The 16,238-nt window shown below is 43.4% G+C and overlaps 1 protein-coding gene across 9 annotated transcripts in view; it reads right to left on the bottom strand.

Annotated features, from left to right (window-relative positions):
* Nucleotides 1-16,232, bottom strand: part of BICD1 (BICD cargo adaptor 1) — a 167,235-nt gene extending 151,003 nt beyond the window's left edge. For all 9 annotated transcript variants that reach the window (XM_015628725.1, XM_015628729.1, XM_015628732.2 and 6 more), the window contains exon 1: nucleotides 15,982-16,232. In XM_015628725.1, coding sequence (XP_015484211.1) covers nucleotides 15,982-16,194 — 213 coding nt within the window. In that variant the 5' untranslated portion in view covers nucleotides 16,195-16,232. The remainder of the gene's footprint in view (nucleotides 1-15,981) is intronic.
* Between the last annotated feature and the right edge of the window lie 6 nt (nucleotides 16,233-16,238).

Raw genomic sequence — 16,238 nt, 5'->3', positions numbered from 1 at the left:
TCAAAAAGTAATATGCAATGATTTCATGAAAACAGAGGGGTTTACATCTCATAAAATTAACAAGAAAACCAAACTACAAACCACAGTGAGAAGATACCAGGTAATTTTTGACTCAGAAGGCAGAGCACAATGTACTGAGCCACCAGTGCTTCCAGTCTGCTGCCAAGTCCTCCCATCAAAACACCTTACAGTTCTGGGAATGCCATAATAAAATCACTGTCAGAGTTGTGTGACTTGACCAACCAACTTCTTTGCCAGCATAATTCTTTTGATTTCAGGAGAGGTACTGCAGGAGAGAATTCAGATCATAATTCACAGTGCTGTCATGGAGTCCAATATTTTTATTGAAAAAAACAACCTGAAAAAATATTCATTGTAATTGGCTCTGCATACCTAGTGAAAACAGATAAAAATCACATTCTGTATTAGCACTAGTGCTTTTGGCTGCAGGCCATGACATGATCTTTTTAAAAATAAACTGACCACCAGAAGACATTTTGGGCATCAATATGTTAAAACACAAGATTCTAGTGTAATTACTATGGTTACCAGAGTAGAAATAGAACATTAATTTAAAAATCAATTCAGGGATGAATGCCCTTCCCATTAGATACAACCTACCAAGGATACTTGCATTCTTGCATTGCCTAGTGGAAGCCCAGTACTCTAAACCCCTGAATCATGATTGACATTGTGAGATTCTCAGTAAGTCATCTTCACCATCATGACACTAGCTGTCAGCTTCCTTAATATATCAGTTTTGTGTTCATTGAAGGAAGAAGGTTCTTTTTAGTCATAGTAAAAAATCTGGAGGCATAACTTATCCGTGGATGCCTAAATTTAAATTTCAGAGTCATTGCCATCTTTTTTGGCAGAGGTCTGGCAAAGGATAAAAAGAAAGTTCTGAAAGAAGTCTCTGAAGGCCTCTACAGTTCAGCTTCCTTGACATTTGGGAAAGAAGATGGACAGGAGGAGCCTTCAGACCTCGATGAGCCACATGGACAGGAGGATCCGTGTCACACTGTTCCTTGCACTGTGCTCCCACCACTCAGAAGCCCATCTCCATGGCCAGATGCCACCCCTGCTGCCAAGGGGATGAGGAACAGCTGTTGAAGGATTGTGATGACAAACCAACCAAATGCTTCATCCCACCTTTTGGCCCCAGATGGCACATGGGTGAAGGCAGGCTTCAGATCCACCACCACCTCATACACCACATCTGGAAACAAGAGCCTACTTCTCGCAGCTGCAGCAGCTGGATCACCCTGGTCCAGCACAGCACAGCTGATTCTGTGTGTGCCATGCATGAACTGGGTGAGAGCAACCAGGAGATCAGTAGTTTGCTTTGCTTCTTTTCACCTTATTAAAAATCTGGACAGTTGAAACCCACTAGTAGTGAGAAGAGTCTTTAATCAAACAGGGGTCCATTGCATAAGAGCTTGATGTTACAACAAAAGATGCACAAACCAGTGAACCGTCCAACAATTTGGTTTTGTGATTTTCTGCCTACACAAACAGAGCTAAAGGTTTGTGACAGCTGCTTGTGTTTCGATTATCTCTTTCAGGATCTCAAAGTTCAAAACCACATTCTAGAGAAGCAACTTGCAGAAGGAAATTATTTCCAGTGGCCCATCTACAGAAGAGGCCCCATGTTATTATTAATTACTGATATTGCCATAGAACCTAATTGTCCTAGCCAAGAATAGAGGCTCACTGTGTTCATTCAGTACAAACAGGAGGGCAAGGGCAGGCCTTGCCCCAAGGACCTCGCCCTCTACAAACTCCTGGTCCAAGCTCCACATTAACCACTGACAGCTCTGCAAAAAGCCTCATCTAGTGCTCAACACACCCCATGAGATTTTAGCCAGCCTGAATTCCCAAAGAACTGCAAAAGTCACACCTCATAGATTCAAATGAAGATTTCCCACATATTCCCATTGTAAAGGTCATCCCACATGCTGGATCTCACTACAGTAATGCCTGTCACTGAGCTTTTCCCCATGCAGCAATAGGAACAAGTGATACTTTGTGGGATGAGGCACAGACAGCAAGCAAGGAGAGGAGAGATGCATTCCTTGCAGGGAGAGGTGCCTGGAATTTGGTTTCTCCCACCAGAAGTGAACAGCTAGGTGTATGGAAAGAGCAAAGGAAAAACCAAGCATTTCAACCAGCTGCAGGGATTAGTAAATGCTGATGTGAAAATCTCAGTCCCAGCAGAGAAGAGTTGTGCTTCAGGAAGAGATAAGCGGGAAGGAGTAGGAAGACTGTAACAAATTGTGGGATGGCAGCCAGGAGCAGTCAGCTTCCAAAGGGGGGAACAGCAAAGCAGAAAGGGCAGCTCAGGGTGAGAGATGGGGATGTATTCCAGGGTCCCAGGTACTTTCCACATGCTCTTGATCAGCAGAGTATGTGGCAGGGGGACCACAAAAGGACGGTACAGTCCACAGGGGACAAGGTGCTCTGATGAGGTGCTGATGATCTCTAAGGACAAGGGCTTTTGAAACATTGCCAAATAATGAACTGATAAACCAGAAAGTTTTATCTGAGTTTTCCATCCTCATTTTTCCTTTAGTTTTGATTGTGATTAAGTAGCAAAACTACCACAACACCATTCCTAAATGGCCTTACTGGTCACCCTGGCACCAGTGGGAGACACTGCCAGTGCACACCCTGATTAGTGAGCACAGGGCAGTTGATTGCTTTGGCTTTCTGGTTGACCAGCTCTTTTAAATGGAAGGATTTGGAAGATAAAGGATTGGGCTAAATCTGAGAAAAATCCGTGTTTTTCTTGTGAATTAGTCACAGATTTCCTTTGAAATTATGGCTGAACAACCTATCCCATCAAAGCTTCTGGACCTCTATTACTTATCTGTGAATTGCACTTATTATTCCTTAATACCAAATCCCTGACAAGGTCCCATTTCCACAGTAAAGTCTCTAATCTTCTATTTATACGCCTGCAACTCATTGTGCCAGGCATCACAGAATCCCCAGGTGTTACTGTCATGCAATAAATAACAATTGATCCTATCCTGCTGAGACTCAGTGTGCCAAACTGCAGCTCATGGAACCAGCAGCATTCTGAATTTTCAGGCTGTTTCTGCTTTCCCTGTGCTGTCACAGGGTAACAAAGAACTACACCTGCTAACTAACAAAACTACCTTTGAATAACTACAGCTGGCTTAAGTTGATGTTTTCACTACTCTGTGTGCAAGTGACACCTTTCAGACACACACAAGTAGTGGTTAATCATTCCAGCAGATTTTATTTCAGCAGAGTCTCTTTGCACTAAAGACCCCAACCAATGTCAGTGCCCCTGGAGGGCTGGATGTGATACTCATCCCTCTGGCAGCAGCCAAGGTCATGCTGACTCACTCCCTCTGGCTTTTCCCTGCTCCATCCAGTGCCAGAGCTCTGGTAAGTGCTTGACTATTCATTACATTGTCACTTGCAAAGCTGCAACTCCTTTCTCCATGGAGAGACTTTGGACTGCAGGCTCCTAAAAGTGTTGCTTATCGGATTCTGGATGCCTTTTCAAGGAGTGGATTACTTTCTGCTACAAAAATAACTGATGGCAGGAGAAGAATCTCTGGTACAAGGTTTTGGGCCAGAATTCAGGATCCCCTTTCCCAAACCTGTTTCTTCAGACTGGAAGATTTTAACAAGCACATTCTTGAGTAATGGCAACAGCAGCTCTCAGTACCCAGCCCAGCATCATCTGGGGGTACCTAACTCAAGCTCTCACTGGTTAAGAAACCAGGGGGCAAATTTCAAGAAATATCTTGCAACTGAGATTATTATTATATTATTATTATTATAGAATAAAAAGTGAGCACAGCATGGTCTTCACCTGCAACTCTTCCTGTTATACCCAGGGAAAGGGTTATTTATACCCAAACAAGTCTGATCTCAAGTGTCTTCCCATAAGTCTAATCTGCTACAAAAGCAAATTCAACAAACATAAAAACACAGGCATGATTCTGAGTCAGCCTAGGGAACTGCAAGTAAAGTACTTTTCAAACACAAGTGCTAAAACTATAATCAAGGTATCACTGCATTTTCTGTTCTTGCATAAACATCTCTCCACAAGCAAGTAGACAGAAAATAATTTAAATTACAAATAATGATGCAGCATTAAATAACTACAGCAAAAATATTTAAAGCCCAGACACTGTGTGTGTATCACAACAATCACTCAGGTATGTGATCTGTAATTTCAAAGTATGTGGGCAAAAAGAAGTCACATAGTTTTCAATGCAAAGTTGCTCAGCCTGCTTAATAAAGCAAACCCAATGTTTCCCAATACAAACAAAATACAGATTTTGGGGACAAATTTCCAAATGTGATAATTCATTTCTAATACTTTCACATGGATTTCATTTTGTGAATAGAAAGCATCTAAGAATCTGCAGCATAATTGTAACATTAAATCCAGAACACTTGGAAAAAATGTAGTCCCTCAACTGTATTGTTCCAGATTTGCTACTATTTTTACACAGTTGAGCTTACAGGATCTTAAGTGAAAGTTTTGTTATTATCAGATGGCAACCATCAGCCTTTATCTGGCAGAGAAATTAAAAGCTTACCTAATGCCCAAGAAATGGAATTACCTAATGCCCAAAGTAATGTACTCCTAACAATGCCATGAGACTCCATCTCCTTTATTGGTATACACACACAATTATGTTCCATCTAATTTCTCTTTCTCTTCTCTAATGTTATTTATCATACACTTTATTTCCAGAGGAGTCCTTGGTACCATATCCTTACAATTTACTTTAAAATTTGTCACCAAAGACCCAGATTTATGACCAAGATTTTATGGATTAGAAATTGATCTAGTGCACATTTTTAGCTTACTGCAGATAGAAGATCCATGTCAGCTGAACACTGTTTCCTTCAGATTTCTGCTGTGTTCTGTGTTTGGTTGTGGGGGTTTTTTCACTTTGTTCTTACACATTTGGGGCTGGTCAAGTGCATGCACATGAGCAGTCAGAGCAGCTTAGCAGAGTTATGACAGCCCATTAAACTAGAAGAACAAGATCACATGCTTGAAACACAATAATTATAATTATGGCAGTTCTTCCTGCTTTGGTGGGAAGAAATCTGAATTCTCAGGTTGTAACACATTTTATCATTTGCAACTTGATGACAGTTCTGTTTGACAGTGGGTGGTAGGCAGAGATTCAACAACAAATCATTTCCCCCTTTTATCTTTGACTTACCCATGGAGGCAGGACTTCACCATTGGTCTTCGAGTCATACTTGCTAGAAATTACCCTTAGGCACAACCCTGAATTGAGGGTATATTGTTAGAGATAGCACTCTTCACATGGAATGCTTAAATCCAACCTTTCCTAACTGTTTGTAGGTGGCAATTGCAAGCAGTTATCAAAGAAACAAAAGACAATGCAAATGTTCCCTTCAACTAAACTCAAGTGAGCTCTGCATGTTTGCCATTGCTGTGCAGTCACCTGGAACTATCCAGAACCATGCAAACTTTTAATGCTTTGTAAAAACTCTGTGAAGAATTCAGGGTATGAGCAAAACTCTTCCTACTCACCTGAAGAAAAAAAAAAAAGCCCCACAAGCTTGTCTTTATTAATACTATTTATTATAGGAGCTACAAGCTACTGAGAGCACTTAATAGAAAGAGTCACAGATTCAAATTGGACAATACAGTTGTTGCTCACCCACCAAACCGAGAACCAGAGGCAATGACTACACAGATGCTTTAACCCAACTGTGAACTCTCCATCTGCCTCCAGACCAAATGCTCCAGTTCTCTTAACACTCAAATGCCAAAAGGTTGAGAGTTCTACTTTCCTGAGCAGGGCCAGGATTCAGTGCAGTTTGGCATCCTGCACCTTGCCTTGTGGCTGTGAGTAGACAATACTCCAGTCCTGAGAAGACAAAATCCAAATCATGCTGTGTTCATGTTTGGCCAACAGCCAAGCTTTTGTAAATTAATTATTTCACCAAGCCACCTGTTCCCTTTGCCTGACCCAAATTCCTATATTTATCCTTAAAAGCTTACTTCTGTCTTCCTATCTGAGCTTTACAACTACTAGGAGCAGAATTTCCCCCTCTAAGTATCCAAAACAGAAGTTAAAACTGCAGCTGTTAGCAGCTTCCAGCTTCCCTCCGTGGGAATTAGTCATTAGCCAGTGATGACAAACATAACTTTGCAGTTCATTCTCAGTACACTGACATTTAAATCCATCCCGAGTGACTAAGGCATCCAAGGAAAGCCTCTTTGGTGCTAACAGAGCATAAATCAAATGCACAGCACTGTCTCTGCTACCTGTGAGCTCTGAGACATCACAGAATTAAAAACAAACAAACACACACCAGAAAAACCCAAACCACCAGGAAGTGAAGTTTATGTAATTCAGCTGGAATTATGAAATGTCCCCAGAGGTGGTTAACTGAAGTGAAAGGTGACCAGCTGATAAATGAGGATGTCTTTCATACTTCTTGGCAAAGCACAGTGTTGTCTCTACCACTGCTAGAGAACTACTCACTGATCAAAAGGTCTGAGTGCATTACCTAACCTCCCTGGGCATCAGTTGTCTTGTCTGGGCTTAAACAAATTATTCCAGAAACCATACAATATTTTCTTTTTTTAAAAAGGGGGTTGAGTTTCCTAAGGCCTTATGGAAATGCATTCTTTCTATGCATCCACACAGCCAATCCAATTTTAAAGCTGCCCAAAAAGTGATTTTCCCAAGGATGATTTTAATGGTGATGCTGCTACAAAGCATAGGGGACAAATCCTTGGTTGTTTCATTTTCAGTCCATGCTAAAACAACATTTTGAAGTATTTCTAGGAACCCCTCATGTCCTTACAATATCTGAGTGTAGTATGGAAGGCCTAGTCTGCCAAAAATTGACAGATTTCTTATATTCACAAAATGACAAAAAGGCTCTTTAATATAAAAAACTCAGTTCAGCATCTCAGAAAGCAGCAAATGAACACTAAGTAAGATATAGGGCAAAGATTGAAAAAAAAAAAAAGTACAAGTACATAAACCATCATGAATAGGAGACAAACACTGTACAAGAATGAGAATGAGGCTGCAGACAGAGAGGAAGGAACCCCAAGAGAGATGAAGAAAATGGGGTTGGAGACATTTCAGTCTTAGTGAAAGCCTTTTGATTTCTCATAGGTCTGTCCCAAAACCATAGATTTAGGACAGTGGCCTGCTCCTTCTTTTAACTACCAAGTTAATTAAACTTTGACAGTGAAAGAAATTTAGAAATACAAATATTATAACCTCAGAATTACTTTTAATACTACCCTCTGCAGAGAAGTAGAAAACCCAACAAAACACTAATCTGCAACCTAGCTTAATTTCTAACTGCCTACTTCAGCTTTAGGCACCTGCCCTTGCTCAGGCACATTTTTCACCTTCTGACTAGTTCCAGCTAGTTCTGTCTGTAGCTGGTCTGTACTCACAGACTGCATTCACAGTACAGTACAAAAAATTGCTGGTTTCTCCTCATAATTATCTGCTGTGAGCGATGCAAGTGATAAAGGGACAAAGGGCACATTCATGTCTCTACACACTATATCAGCTCCTCTAAATTGGGAAAATACTCTCTCTCCTCCCACATAAAATGAGTGTTTTGGATTTCTCAAGGAAATTAAGAAAGAAGAGGGCTATGAAAGTCAAAGAACAAATGTAAGACAGTTCAGCAGAAATGAATGTATGCTTTTCAGTCTCTGCCATTATAATTTAAAATCATCCCTCCCAAAAAAAAAAAAAAAAGTACAGTACAGAATTGTACTGAATTAAGCACTACCCCCTCAGGTATCAAAGAAAGAGGGAAGGGAAATAAAGCTATAACAGAGGCAAAGCCCTACAATGCAGCAGAGACGCAAGGGAAGCAGGAGCAAGCGGTGATTTGGATTTTACTCTCATTGTCCAAATGGAGAAAACACTGATGCAAAAACATAAGGGAGAATGAAGTATTGAAGAAAAAACAAATTCCATCTCAAGAAGAAATCTCTTCTAGAAGTACTCAATATAGCCAGAAAAACACATGATCTTGCATGTATTTTCCTCCAACTGCCAACTGCATAAGGTATATTAAAGTTGCCCAGGTGCAAATTCACTCTATCTGACTTTGAGAATGCTCCTCATTTTACCATGATGAATGCTCACAAATTACTGTTTTATGCCAAATCTTATTTTCTCCACCATTGTTTTGCCCCTCTTGCACTTTCAATAAAGCCAGGTGTTCGCCCTGAATGCTGCTGTGCACACAGACTGCACACACACAACCTAAGGAAGAAAACCCACTAGGCAACACAGAAGGGAAGGAAAAGTATTTCACCTAAAGGAAGGTGAAAAGATTATAGCAATTTATTTCTTTTCTAATCCAATACAAAAAGGCCTAATTCCAAACAGATACGGACCTTCAGATTAAAATCTCTCCCGTGACCCCCTTAAAATTTTACATTTGTAAGCCTTACACGGGAAGTAGTTCATAATATTAATGTCTGGCTCACCCATTAACACCTCAATCAGTCATATCAGATTTGATTAAAGATTAGATTAGATTGGTAGATTAATTCAATATTTCCTAGCAAATCTATGGAAAATTTACTTCTCCATGACATAAAATCCAGTTGTAACTTCCATTTATCTCTGAGGAGTTCCATCCAGATGACTGATGCAATCAGAACTGCTCAGATTAGAAAGAGATTTATTTGATGAAAAACTAAAATGAAGAAAATAATTTAACAATTGGAAGAAAACAAACTGAAGTCTGATTAGATTTATTTTGTGAATATGTGAGCCCCCACTGTTGAAAGCTGACCATCCCTGCTAAAGGGCTGGCTATTATAGGAGGACTAATACTGCATGTTCATCTGTACTGGCTGCTAAGGATACAACACAATTTCTGAGAGCAACTGGGAATACAGGTCCCTGGGAAAAAAACCAAAAGGCTCATCTACATTTTTCTTTCCTTGCTGCCAAAGCTCCAACAATAGTCCTAAGTTCCTCTAACATGATTCCAGCTGCTTACGTTTTCTGAAGGCTAATGCACAGGATTCATTTCCTCTTGGAGGAAGCAATCCTTATGCAATTTGATGAGCATCTCTCATAACATCAGTACAGCAGCTCATCCTGTCCCCCTCTTCCCTCTACATTCATTCCTCTCCTCGTGCTGACTTTTAGCAAAAGTAAAACAGTTCACTGGGAGGTATTGTGAATCATCTGATGAAGCCAATCTGGGTTACAGACAGCAACAGCCCCTCCTCGGTTATTTTTAACTGAGGTTAGTTTCCTACCCTGCTGTGACAGTATGAACAGTTGCTCAGCTGAGAGCCTGAACAGGGGCAGGAATGGCAGAGGGAGATGTAGGATTGTCTTGCTGAGAGATGAGCACATCAAACTCCGCCCTTAGTAACCCTAGGTCACTGCAGACTTAATAACAAGCAAGAGAAAATGAAATTCAAGCACGGAGTGAGGCTGTGGGCCTGCTGACAGTCACTGTTTCCAGGCAGGACATTACTGTGTATAGGGTAACTCACAGCAGCCCAGCACCAAATTTAACTACGCAGAGTGGGCATCCTTAAGAGGCTCTGCACTGCTCAAGGCCACTTGCTGTCTGCCCCCTTTCTCCCCCAGTGCAACCTCCTCTCCCAGCAGGACCAGCTCTGCACTCAGACCAGGTTCCTAAGGGCTGTACCCAGTTGTGGCTTGAAAAGTTCCACGGAAAGGGACTGCACAACCTCTCTGCGCAACCTGTGGGACTGCCCGTGCTCACAGGGAAACAGATCTACCTTAAATTCAGTCTGAACCTCTGTAGTTTCAATTTATGTCACTTATCTCTGGTCTTCCCACCCTTCACAGAACCACAGAACAGCTGCGGAAGGGACAGCTGGAAGTCAGCTAGTTCAACCTCCCTTCCTCAAGGGAAGGAGATTCCACAACCATTCGAGGCAACCTCTCGCAGTGCTCGGTCACCTGCACTGTAAAGAAGGTCTCCCTCATGTTAAGACAGAACTTGCTGTGCAACCATTTCTGCCCATTTCCTCTTGCCCTATTGCTCAGCACCACCAGGAAGAGCCTGGTCCATCCTCTTGACACCCTCCCTTTAGGTACTATTGACACCGATGAGGTCCCCTCTCGTTTGTCTGTTCTCAAGGCTGAACAGACCCAGCTCCCTCAGCCTGTCCTTGTAAGAGAGATGCTCCTGTCCCTTCATCTTCGTCACCCTCTCCTGGGCCCGCTCCAGGAGCTCTGTCTGTCTTGTCCTGAGGATCCCAGAACTGGACACTGCACTCCAGATGTGCCTCACCAGGACTGAGTAGAGGGGCAGGATCCCCTCCCTGCTGGCCATGCTCTTCCCAATGCACCCCAGGACAGCACTGGTCTTCTTTGCCACAAGGACACTTTTCTGGCTCATGGACAGCCTGTTGTCCAGCAGGACCCCAGCTCCTTCCCTACAGAGCTGCTTCCCAGCAGGTCAGCACCCAGCCAGGTGCATGGGGTTATCCCTCCCCATGATCCTTCACTTGTCTTTTCTAAATTTCAGAAGGTTCCTGTGCACCCATCTTTTCCATCTCTGTTGAGGTCCTTCTGAAGGGCTCACAGCCCTCGGGGGGATCAGCCACTCCTCCCAGCTTTGTGTCAGCACTGAACTTGCTGAGGAGGCATCTGCCCCTTCATCCAAGTCACTGATGAATAAGTTAAAACAATACTGGACCCAGTACTAACCCTTGGGGGACACCACTAGTGACAGGCCTCCAACTAGAGATAGAGGGCACTTCTGCAAAAAGCCTGGCTCTGACATCTCAATACACTTTGTGTGTGGACAGGCTGATGCTGGGTCCCTCACAGCCCTCTCCTTTCCAGGCTGAACAAGCTCAGCCCTGCTCACAGGACAAGTGCTTCAGCTCTTGACCATCTTGGTGGTTCTTTGCTGAATGCAGTCCAGTTTATCCATGCCTTTCTTGTATTAAGGGAGCCCAAACTGGATGCTGTTTTCTAGGTGTGGTTTAACAATTGCCAGTTTGAAAGTGATAATCACTTCTCTGAATTTACCAGCTTTGCTGCTGCTGCTAAAGGTCCAGGATGCTGTTAGAATTCCCAGTGTCAGGACACATCACTATCCAACATTCAGCTTACTGTCCTCGAGGGTTCCCAAATCCTTTGCTACAGGCCTGACCCCCAGTCAGTCAGTCAGTCAGTCCCCAGCCTGTAATAACTGCATGTCCTCATCTCTGAGCTGGGTGTTGGGCAGCATGGCCCTTCTGAGTGACACAACATGAGCAGGTGCCAAGGACATGAGATGTGGTGAGATCAGGATGAGATACCTCATCCAACACAAGCCCACAGACGCTGTCACTGGGAGGAGGTGTAAAGATATACTGAGATGGCATCAGTTCACAGCTCCCAAGCTCTGTATTTGGAACACATTCAGCTCTGGGGAGAATTTAGAACATCTCAGTGGGATTTATGAGCCGCTTCACACTTTCCTAAGCATCCTGTGATGTAGACAGGTGTATATAAGAATGCACATTTAAGAGGGCTGTATTTGGGATATTTTTTGGGAGGAGTCTCCCCCTCTTACAACTTTTTTGGATCCAGAGAAATCCCACCAAAGGTACACTTCAAAGATGGAAGAGGCATAAGTGATTCAAGTGGCAGGAGGGCGAGAGGTTTTGGAGAACAGTGGGGGAGCTGGAGGGGCAGCGTCACTTCAGAAGAGAGGAGAGATGGAGATTGAGTCACCTGTGCTGAAACAGTGCAAGGAAGAGCAGAACAGAAAAGAAGTTGCCAGAGCGACCTTCAGCTCTACTCCTCATAAAAATCCTTTCAGACACAGACCAAGAATTACTTCTGGAAGCCCTATTAGTAAACTGAGTAAACACTTCATAATCATTTATACAACATTTCTGTGAGGTAAAGAAAACAAACACCTACCAAGGACAGGTCTATTCACCACTAGCCTGGTTTCCAATCATTTACCATGAATAGCTTGCTTTTAAGTAAAGCAAGCACCAAACTGCCTGGGAATCAGCCAGAGCCATGTGCAACCTAGCAGAAGAGTTTGTTTCCATAGAATGAAATACATAAAAGCCAAGAAGCAATGAGAGATATTGCCTAAATTAGTCAGTCAGAGAGGGAGTCAAGGAGAGAAACACCTGCCACATTCATGATTTGATTCCCAAAGAGAAACCTCTGCTAGGATTTCCCAGGTCTAACTCTTGCAGAGTTGGACACCAAAGCTTTCCATCCCCATTTAATCATGAGTAGATGTGACTGATCTTTCCCTGCTTTAAAAACTTTATGGACCACCAGTGCCCACTAGCTGATCAGAGAATCATGGAATGGCTGAGGATGGAATGGACTCCCATGCTAAAGCAGGGACAGCTACAGCAAACAGGCAAGAAGATCAATATGAAGCCATTTTACATTTCCACTAAAATAAATAGAACTAACAATGCACATTATTCTTATAGCAAATGCAATGTGAACATGTAAGACCAGATACAATAAAACCACTGGAAGATGTTTTACAGAGAATATGATGGTAATTAAACTCCCAAGTCAGCAAGACAATGAAAACAAGCTACCTTCAATCCCATGGCTAATAGCAACAAGTCCTAGTCTTTGAATCTTTATGAACTGCAGGTTAAAAGGCACATCAGCTAAAGTAACATTCTGAACGGGGCCCTAAAACTATAGTGTTTCAGCAAAGATCCAAAATTCAACTAAATTGAGATGAAATTGATTGGAGAAACAAAATTTTCAGACTGAAAAAAAACCCAAACAACCCAAATCCTATGAAAATTAATTAAATTTTAAATAACAATAGTGGTTTTGCAACATAAATTTATCTCATGGCCCAAAACATCAAAATCTTGGGCTAAACAGAGACCTCTGAACATAGCAGAAGAAACATCAGAGGTTACTAAAACAATTCATAATACAGGGTGGATAGCATCTATTCTGTACACAAGTATTAATATTTAATGTAATATATTATAATTTGCTTCTATTTCAACATCCTATAATGGCTTTAGTTTCCCATTTCACTCTCCAATGATGGAAATTATTATATAGCTGAGTTATGGCCATTTATATGGAAAAGGACTGCTGAAGTCCACCGGAGTTTCGGATAGCCAGGGAGGATGGGAGAAGACTTCAGATCCCAGTCTGCCAAACCATGGCTGAGTAGTTAAAGATAGGCAGCTTTTCAACTGCCTAGTAAATACAAAGAAGTCCTAACAACAGAACACAAGAAATCAACAATAAAACTGTTCAAAAATTAAGACTTGCCTCAAAAAAATGTTGACCCCAGTAACTGAATCTGTTCAGAGAAGATCTGCAGAAGGAAAGGCAATTGTCCTAACACAATCCTGGGCACCCTCTTGCACCTACTATTCTTTGGGAGTGGACAAACAACTTATTCTAGCACAAACCTGAAGCCTATGCCCCAATATGGCTTCAAAGAGGATAGAAATGCAGTGAAGTAAGAGCAAAGCAGATTCCTGTTAGTCAGTCAGTCTTGGCATCTGATGTCCTGCCATTGGGTAGCACATTCTTGCAAGGGCCTGCCGAAGTAAGAACACAAAAAAGCCTCCTCCACGCATTTTGGATGGTGCTTTACTAGAACAAAAATGTGTCTTTGGATTTCTCTGCCCCCTTAAGAGCTTTCAGGCAGAACCCTACAGCTCCATGTCTACACTCCACAATTTGCCTGAACCACCTGAATTCTGTCTCACTGGTGTTGACAGAGACACCATTTGCTTGTGCCTCACCATTACAGGTCTGACTTGTGCTGAGGGAACTGTCATAATGGAGGTGCTGACACAGACCTATTAGAAAACAGATTACAGCAACAGGAAGGGCTAAGAGAAAATTCTCCTTCACAGGGTGCATGTGCAGTAACAATCAGTGTGGCTTCTGCTAGGTTAAAAGCAAGAAAGGTTAAAAGCAAGAAAACAATTGCTTGCAGCCTAGGTGGGGGATGGAAATTCCCTACCTGCTGCTAAGGAGAGCTCTGGAATTGAGAGCCCTGCATCTGGACTGGGAACTGGAGAAGCTCCACTCTTGCTTGGCATCAGGCAAGCTATGGGATTTCTTCTGTTCCTCCCTCTGTAAATATCCCCTCAGAATCCACGCTGTGGCTGGCACAGCATGAAGGCACAACCCCAAGGGAGATACTCTGGGCTGCACAGCATGCAATCCCACTGACTTCAAGGGGAGGTAAACAGGAAGAGAGTTTGTGCCCATCTTTAATTTCAATTAATTGCACTGACTAATCCCTCTAGTTTCATAATTTCAACTTGATTCCTTGCACTATCTCTTCTATCTGTGGCCATGTGCACCCATGTGTCATCCTGGCTTGTCATCAGTCTTCTTTCACACATGATTATGGTGGGATAACAGCTAGCTGTAGCTTTCCTTATCTCCTTCTTCATCTTCTTTTTTTTTTTTTTTTTCCCTAGAAACTGCACTGCACTTCCCCCTCTTAAATCTGTTCCTCTGTTACTGTCAGGTCATTTCAAACAGCACAGCCTTCATGCCACTGTCAAGTTATGTACCTCTATCCCTCACTCTGTGATTATTAGTTTCAAAAGTCCTGAGCCTACTCCATAGACCCAGGGGGGCAAGGAAGCAGAGATCAAGTTTAAGGAGATCAATAGGTTTTTCTCAAAAACAGCTTTATTCTTCATATTGAAAATATAATGTTCTCAACTCTTCTGGACACTGAACCAAGTCTGTAGAATAACTCATTTACCTGCAAGTAAAATGAAACCTTTATTTTATTAAAAATACTTCTAAAAGGGCATCAGTTAGTATTCTAAAGAATATAAACATAAATAATCTAAGCTTTTTAAGTGGATTCCCTCCATATGGAATATGTTCATGGTTTCTAATAGAGATGTCAATAATTCTAACAGAATTTCTGCATATTCTATATAACAGGGTTGGGGTTTTTTATTATTTGTTTAGGGTTTTTTATTTATTTTGGGGTTTTTTGTAGAGCAAAAAGATACATTCAGAATTTGAGAGAATATCTGTTTGATGCTTTACCTTCTGTTTACACAACCTAGTCAGTGACATTCTGAGATGGTACAAAAGCAGCACGAAGTGCAGAGCTGTGGGTGCTGCATACGTGTGCACACACAGCCCTTCCCTGGCTCCCATGTACATGCACTATTACCAGCCTCAAGTTACTTCCCTTAAGGATGAACATAGGGAGGATGATGATTTTTCCGAGTCATGTTTAGCAGTGCTGAAAGGTAAGGTGTAACACCCCTCTACTTCATACTTTTGAGTGTTACAAAAACACATTTGAAAGATAACCCCAAATCACCCCTCCAATCAAATATTTCACCCTTTCAGCATGACGCAGAAGTTTAATTTCCACTGATGGGTGACCTCGAGACTGTTGTATACCCACCCCCCCAACACACAGTGGCAGCGATTCCCCTCACTGGCAGAATAAAGCGGGTCTATAAATAACTTCAAAAGGAATTGTCTCTCTCCTCACGCACTGCAGACAGCTGTTTACAGAGATCGCGACTCCTTATGCACTGCGTTGACCCAGCTCTCATCCCACTGTTTCCTCTGCTCTTCCTAAAAAAGCCTCGGGCGATGCGGTGCAGGTAGGACCGGGGGGAACCCTCCACTGCCGCAAACGCCCGCTCCCACAACTTGAGGCTGCCGGCGGCAGGAGCCGGAGCGCGACCCGGGGGAAATTTCTCAGGGCAAGGGGGTTGCGATCTCGTGTAATCCGTCCTTAAGCTCCGCGGTCCCGGCTGATCCTCGGCCCCGGGAAAGCCCTCCTCCCCACCCCCGAGCCCGCAGCCGCTCCGGGGCCGGCGCATCGCATCCCCGCTCGCCCGGCTGCAGGGGCAGGCGCGGGGCCGGGCACGGACGCGCGGGGGGCGCCCCGCACCTGCCCGCAGCCCCCGGCGGCGGGGCCAGACAAAAGCCCGGGCTGGCTCACCTCCTTCAGCTGCTCCAGCTCCTGCTTGAGGCCGTCATACTCCGCCTCCAGCTCATCGTACTGCTGCTTGAGGGTGAGCTTCTCCTCCAGCACCACCAGCCCATACTCCGCCGCCTGGATCTTCTCGTGGGTCGTCTCGGAGAGCTCCCGGGTCAGCCGCTCGATCTCGCTCTTGTAGTGGTCTGCGCCCTGCAGCACCTCCTCCGCAGCCATAGCCCCGCCGGCACTGCCGCGCCGCCGAGCAGGCGGCCAGGGGG

Source organism: Parus major, chromosome 1A (assembly GCF_001522545.3).
Source record: "Parus major isolate Abel chromosome 1A, Parus_major1.1, whole genome shotgun sequence".
Lineage (NCBI taxonomy): Eukaryota > Metazoa > Chordata > Aves > Passeriformes > Paridae > Parus > Parus major.
Note: the sequence above shows the minus strand (reverse complement) of the source record. Positions and strands in the feature narration are given on the sequence as shown.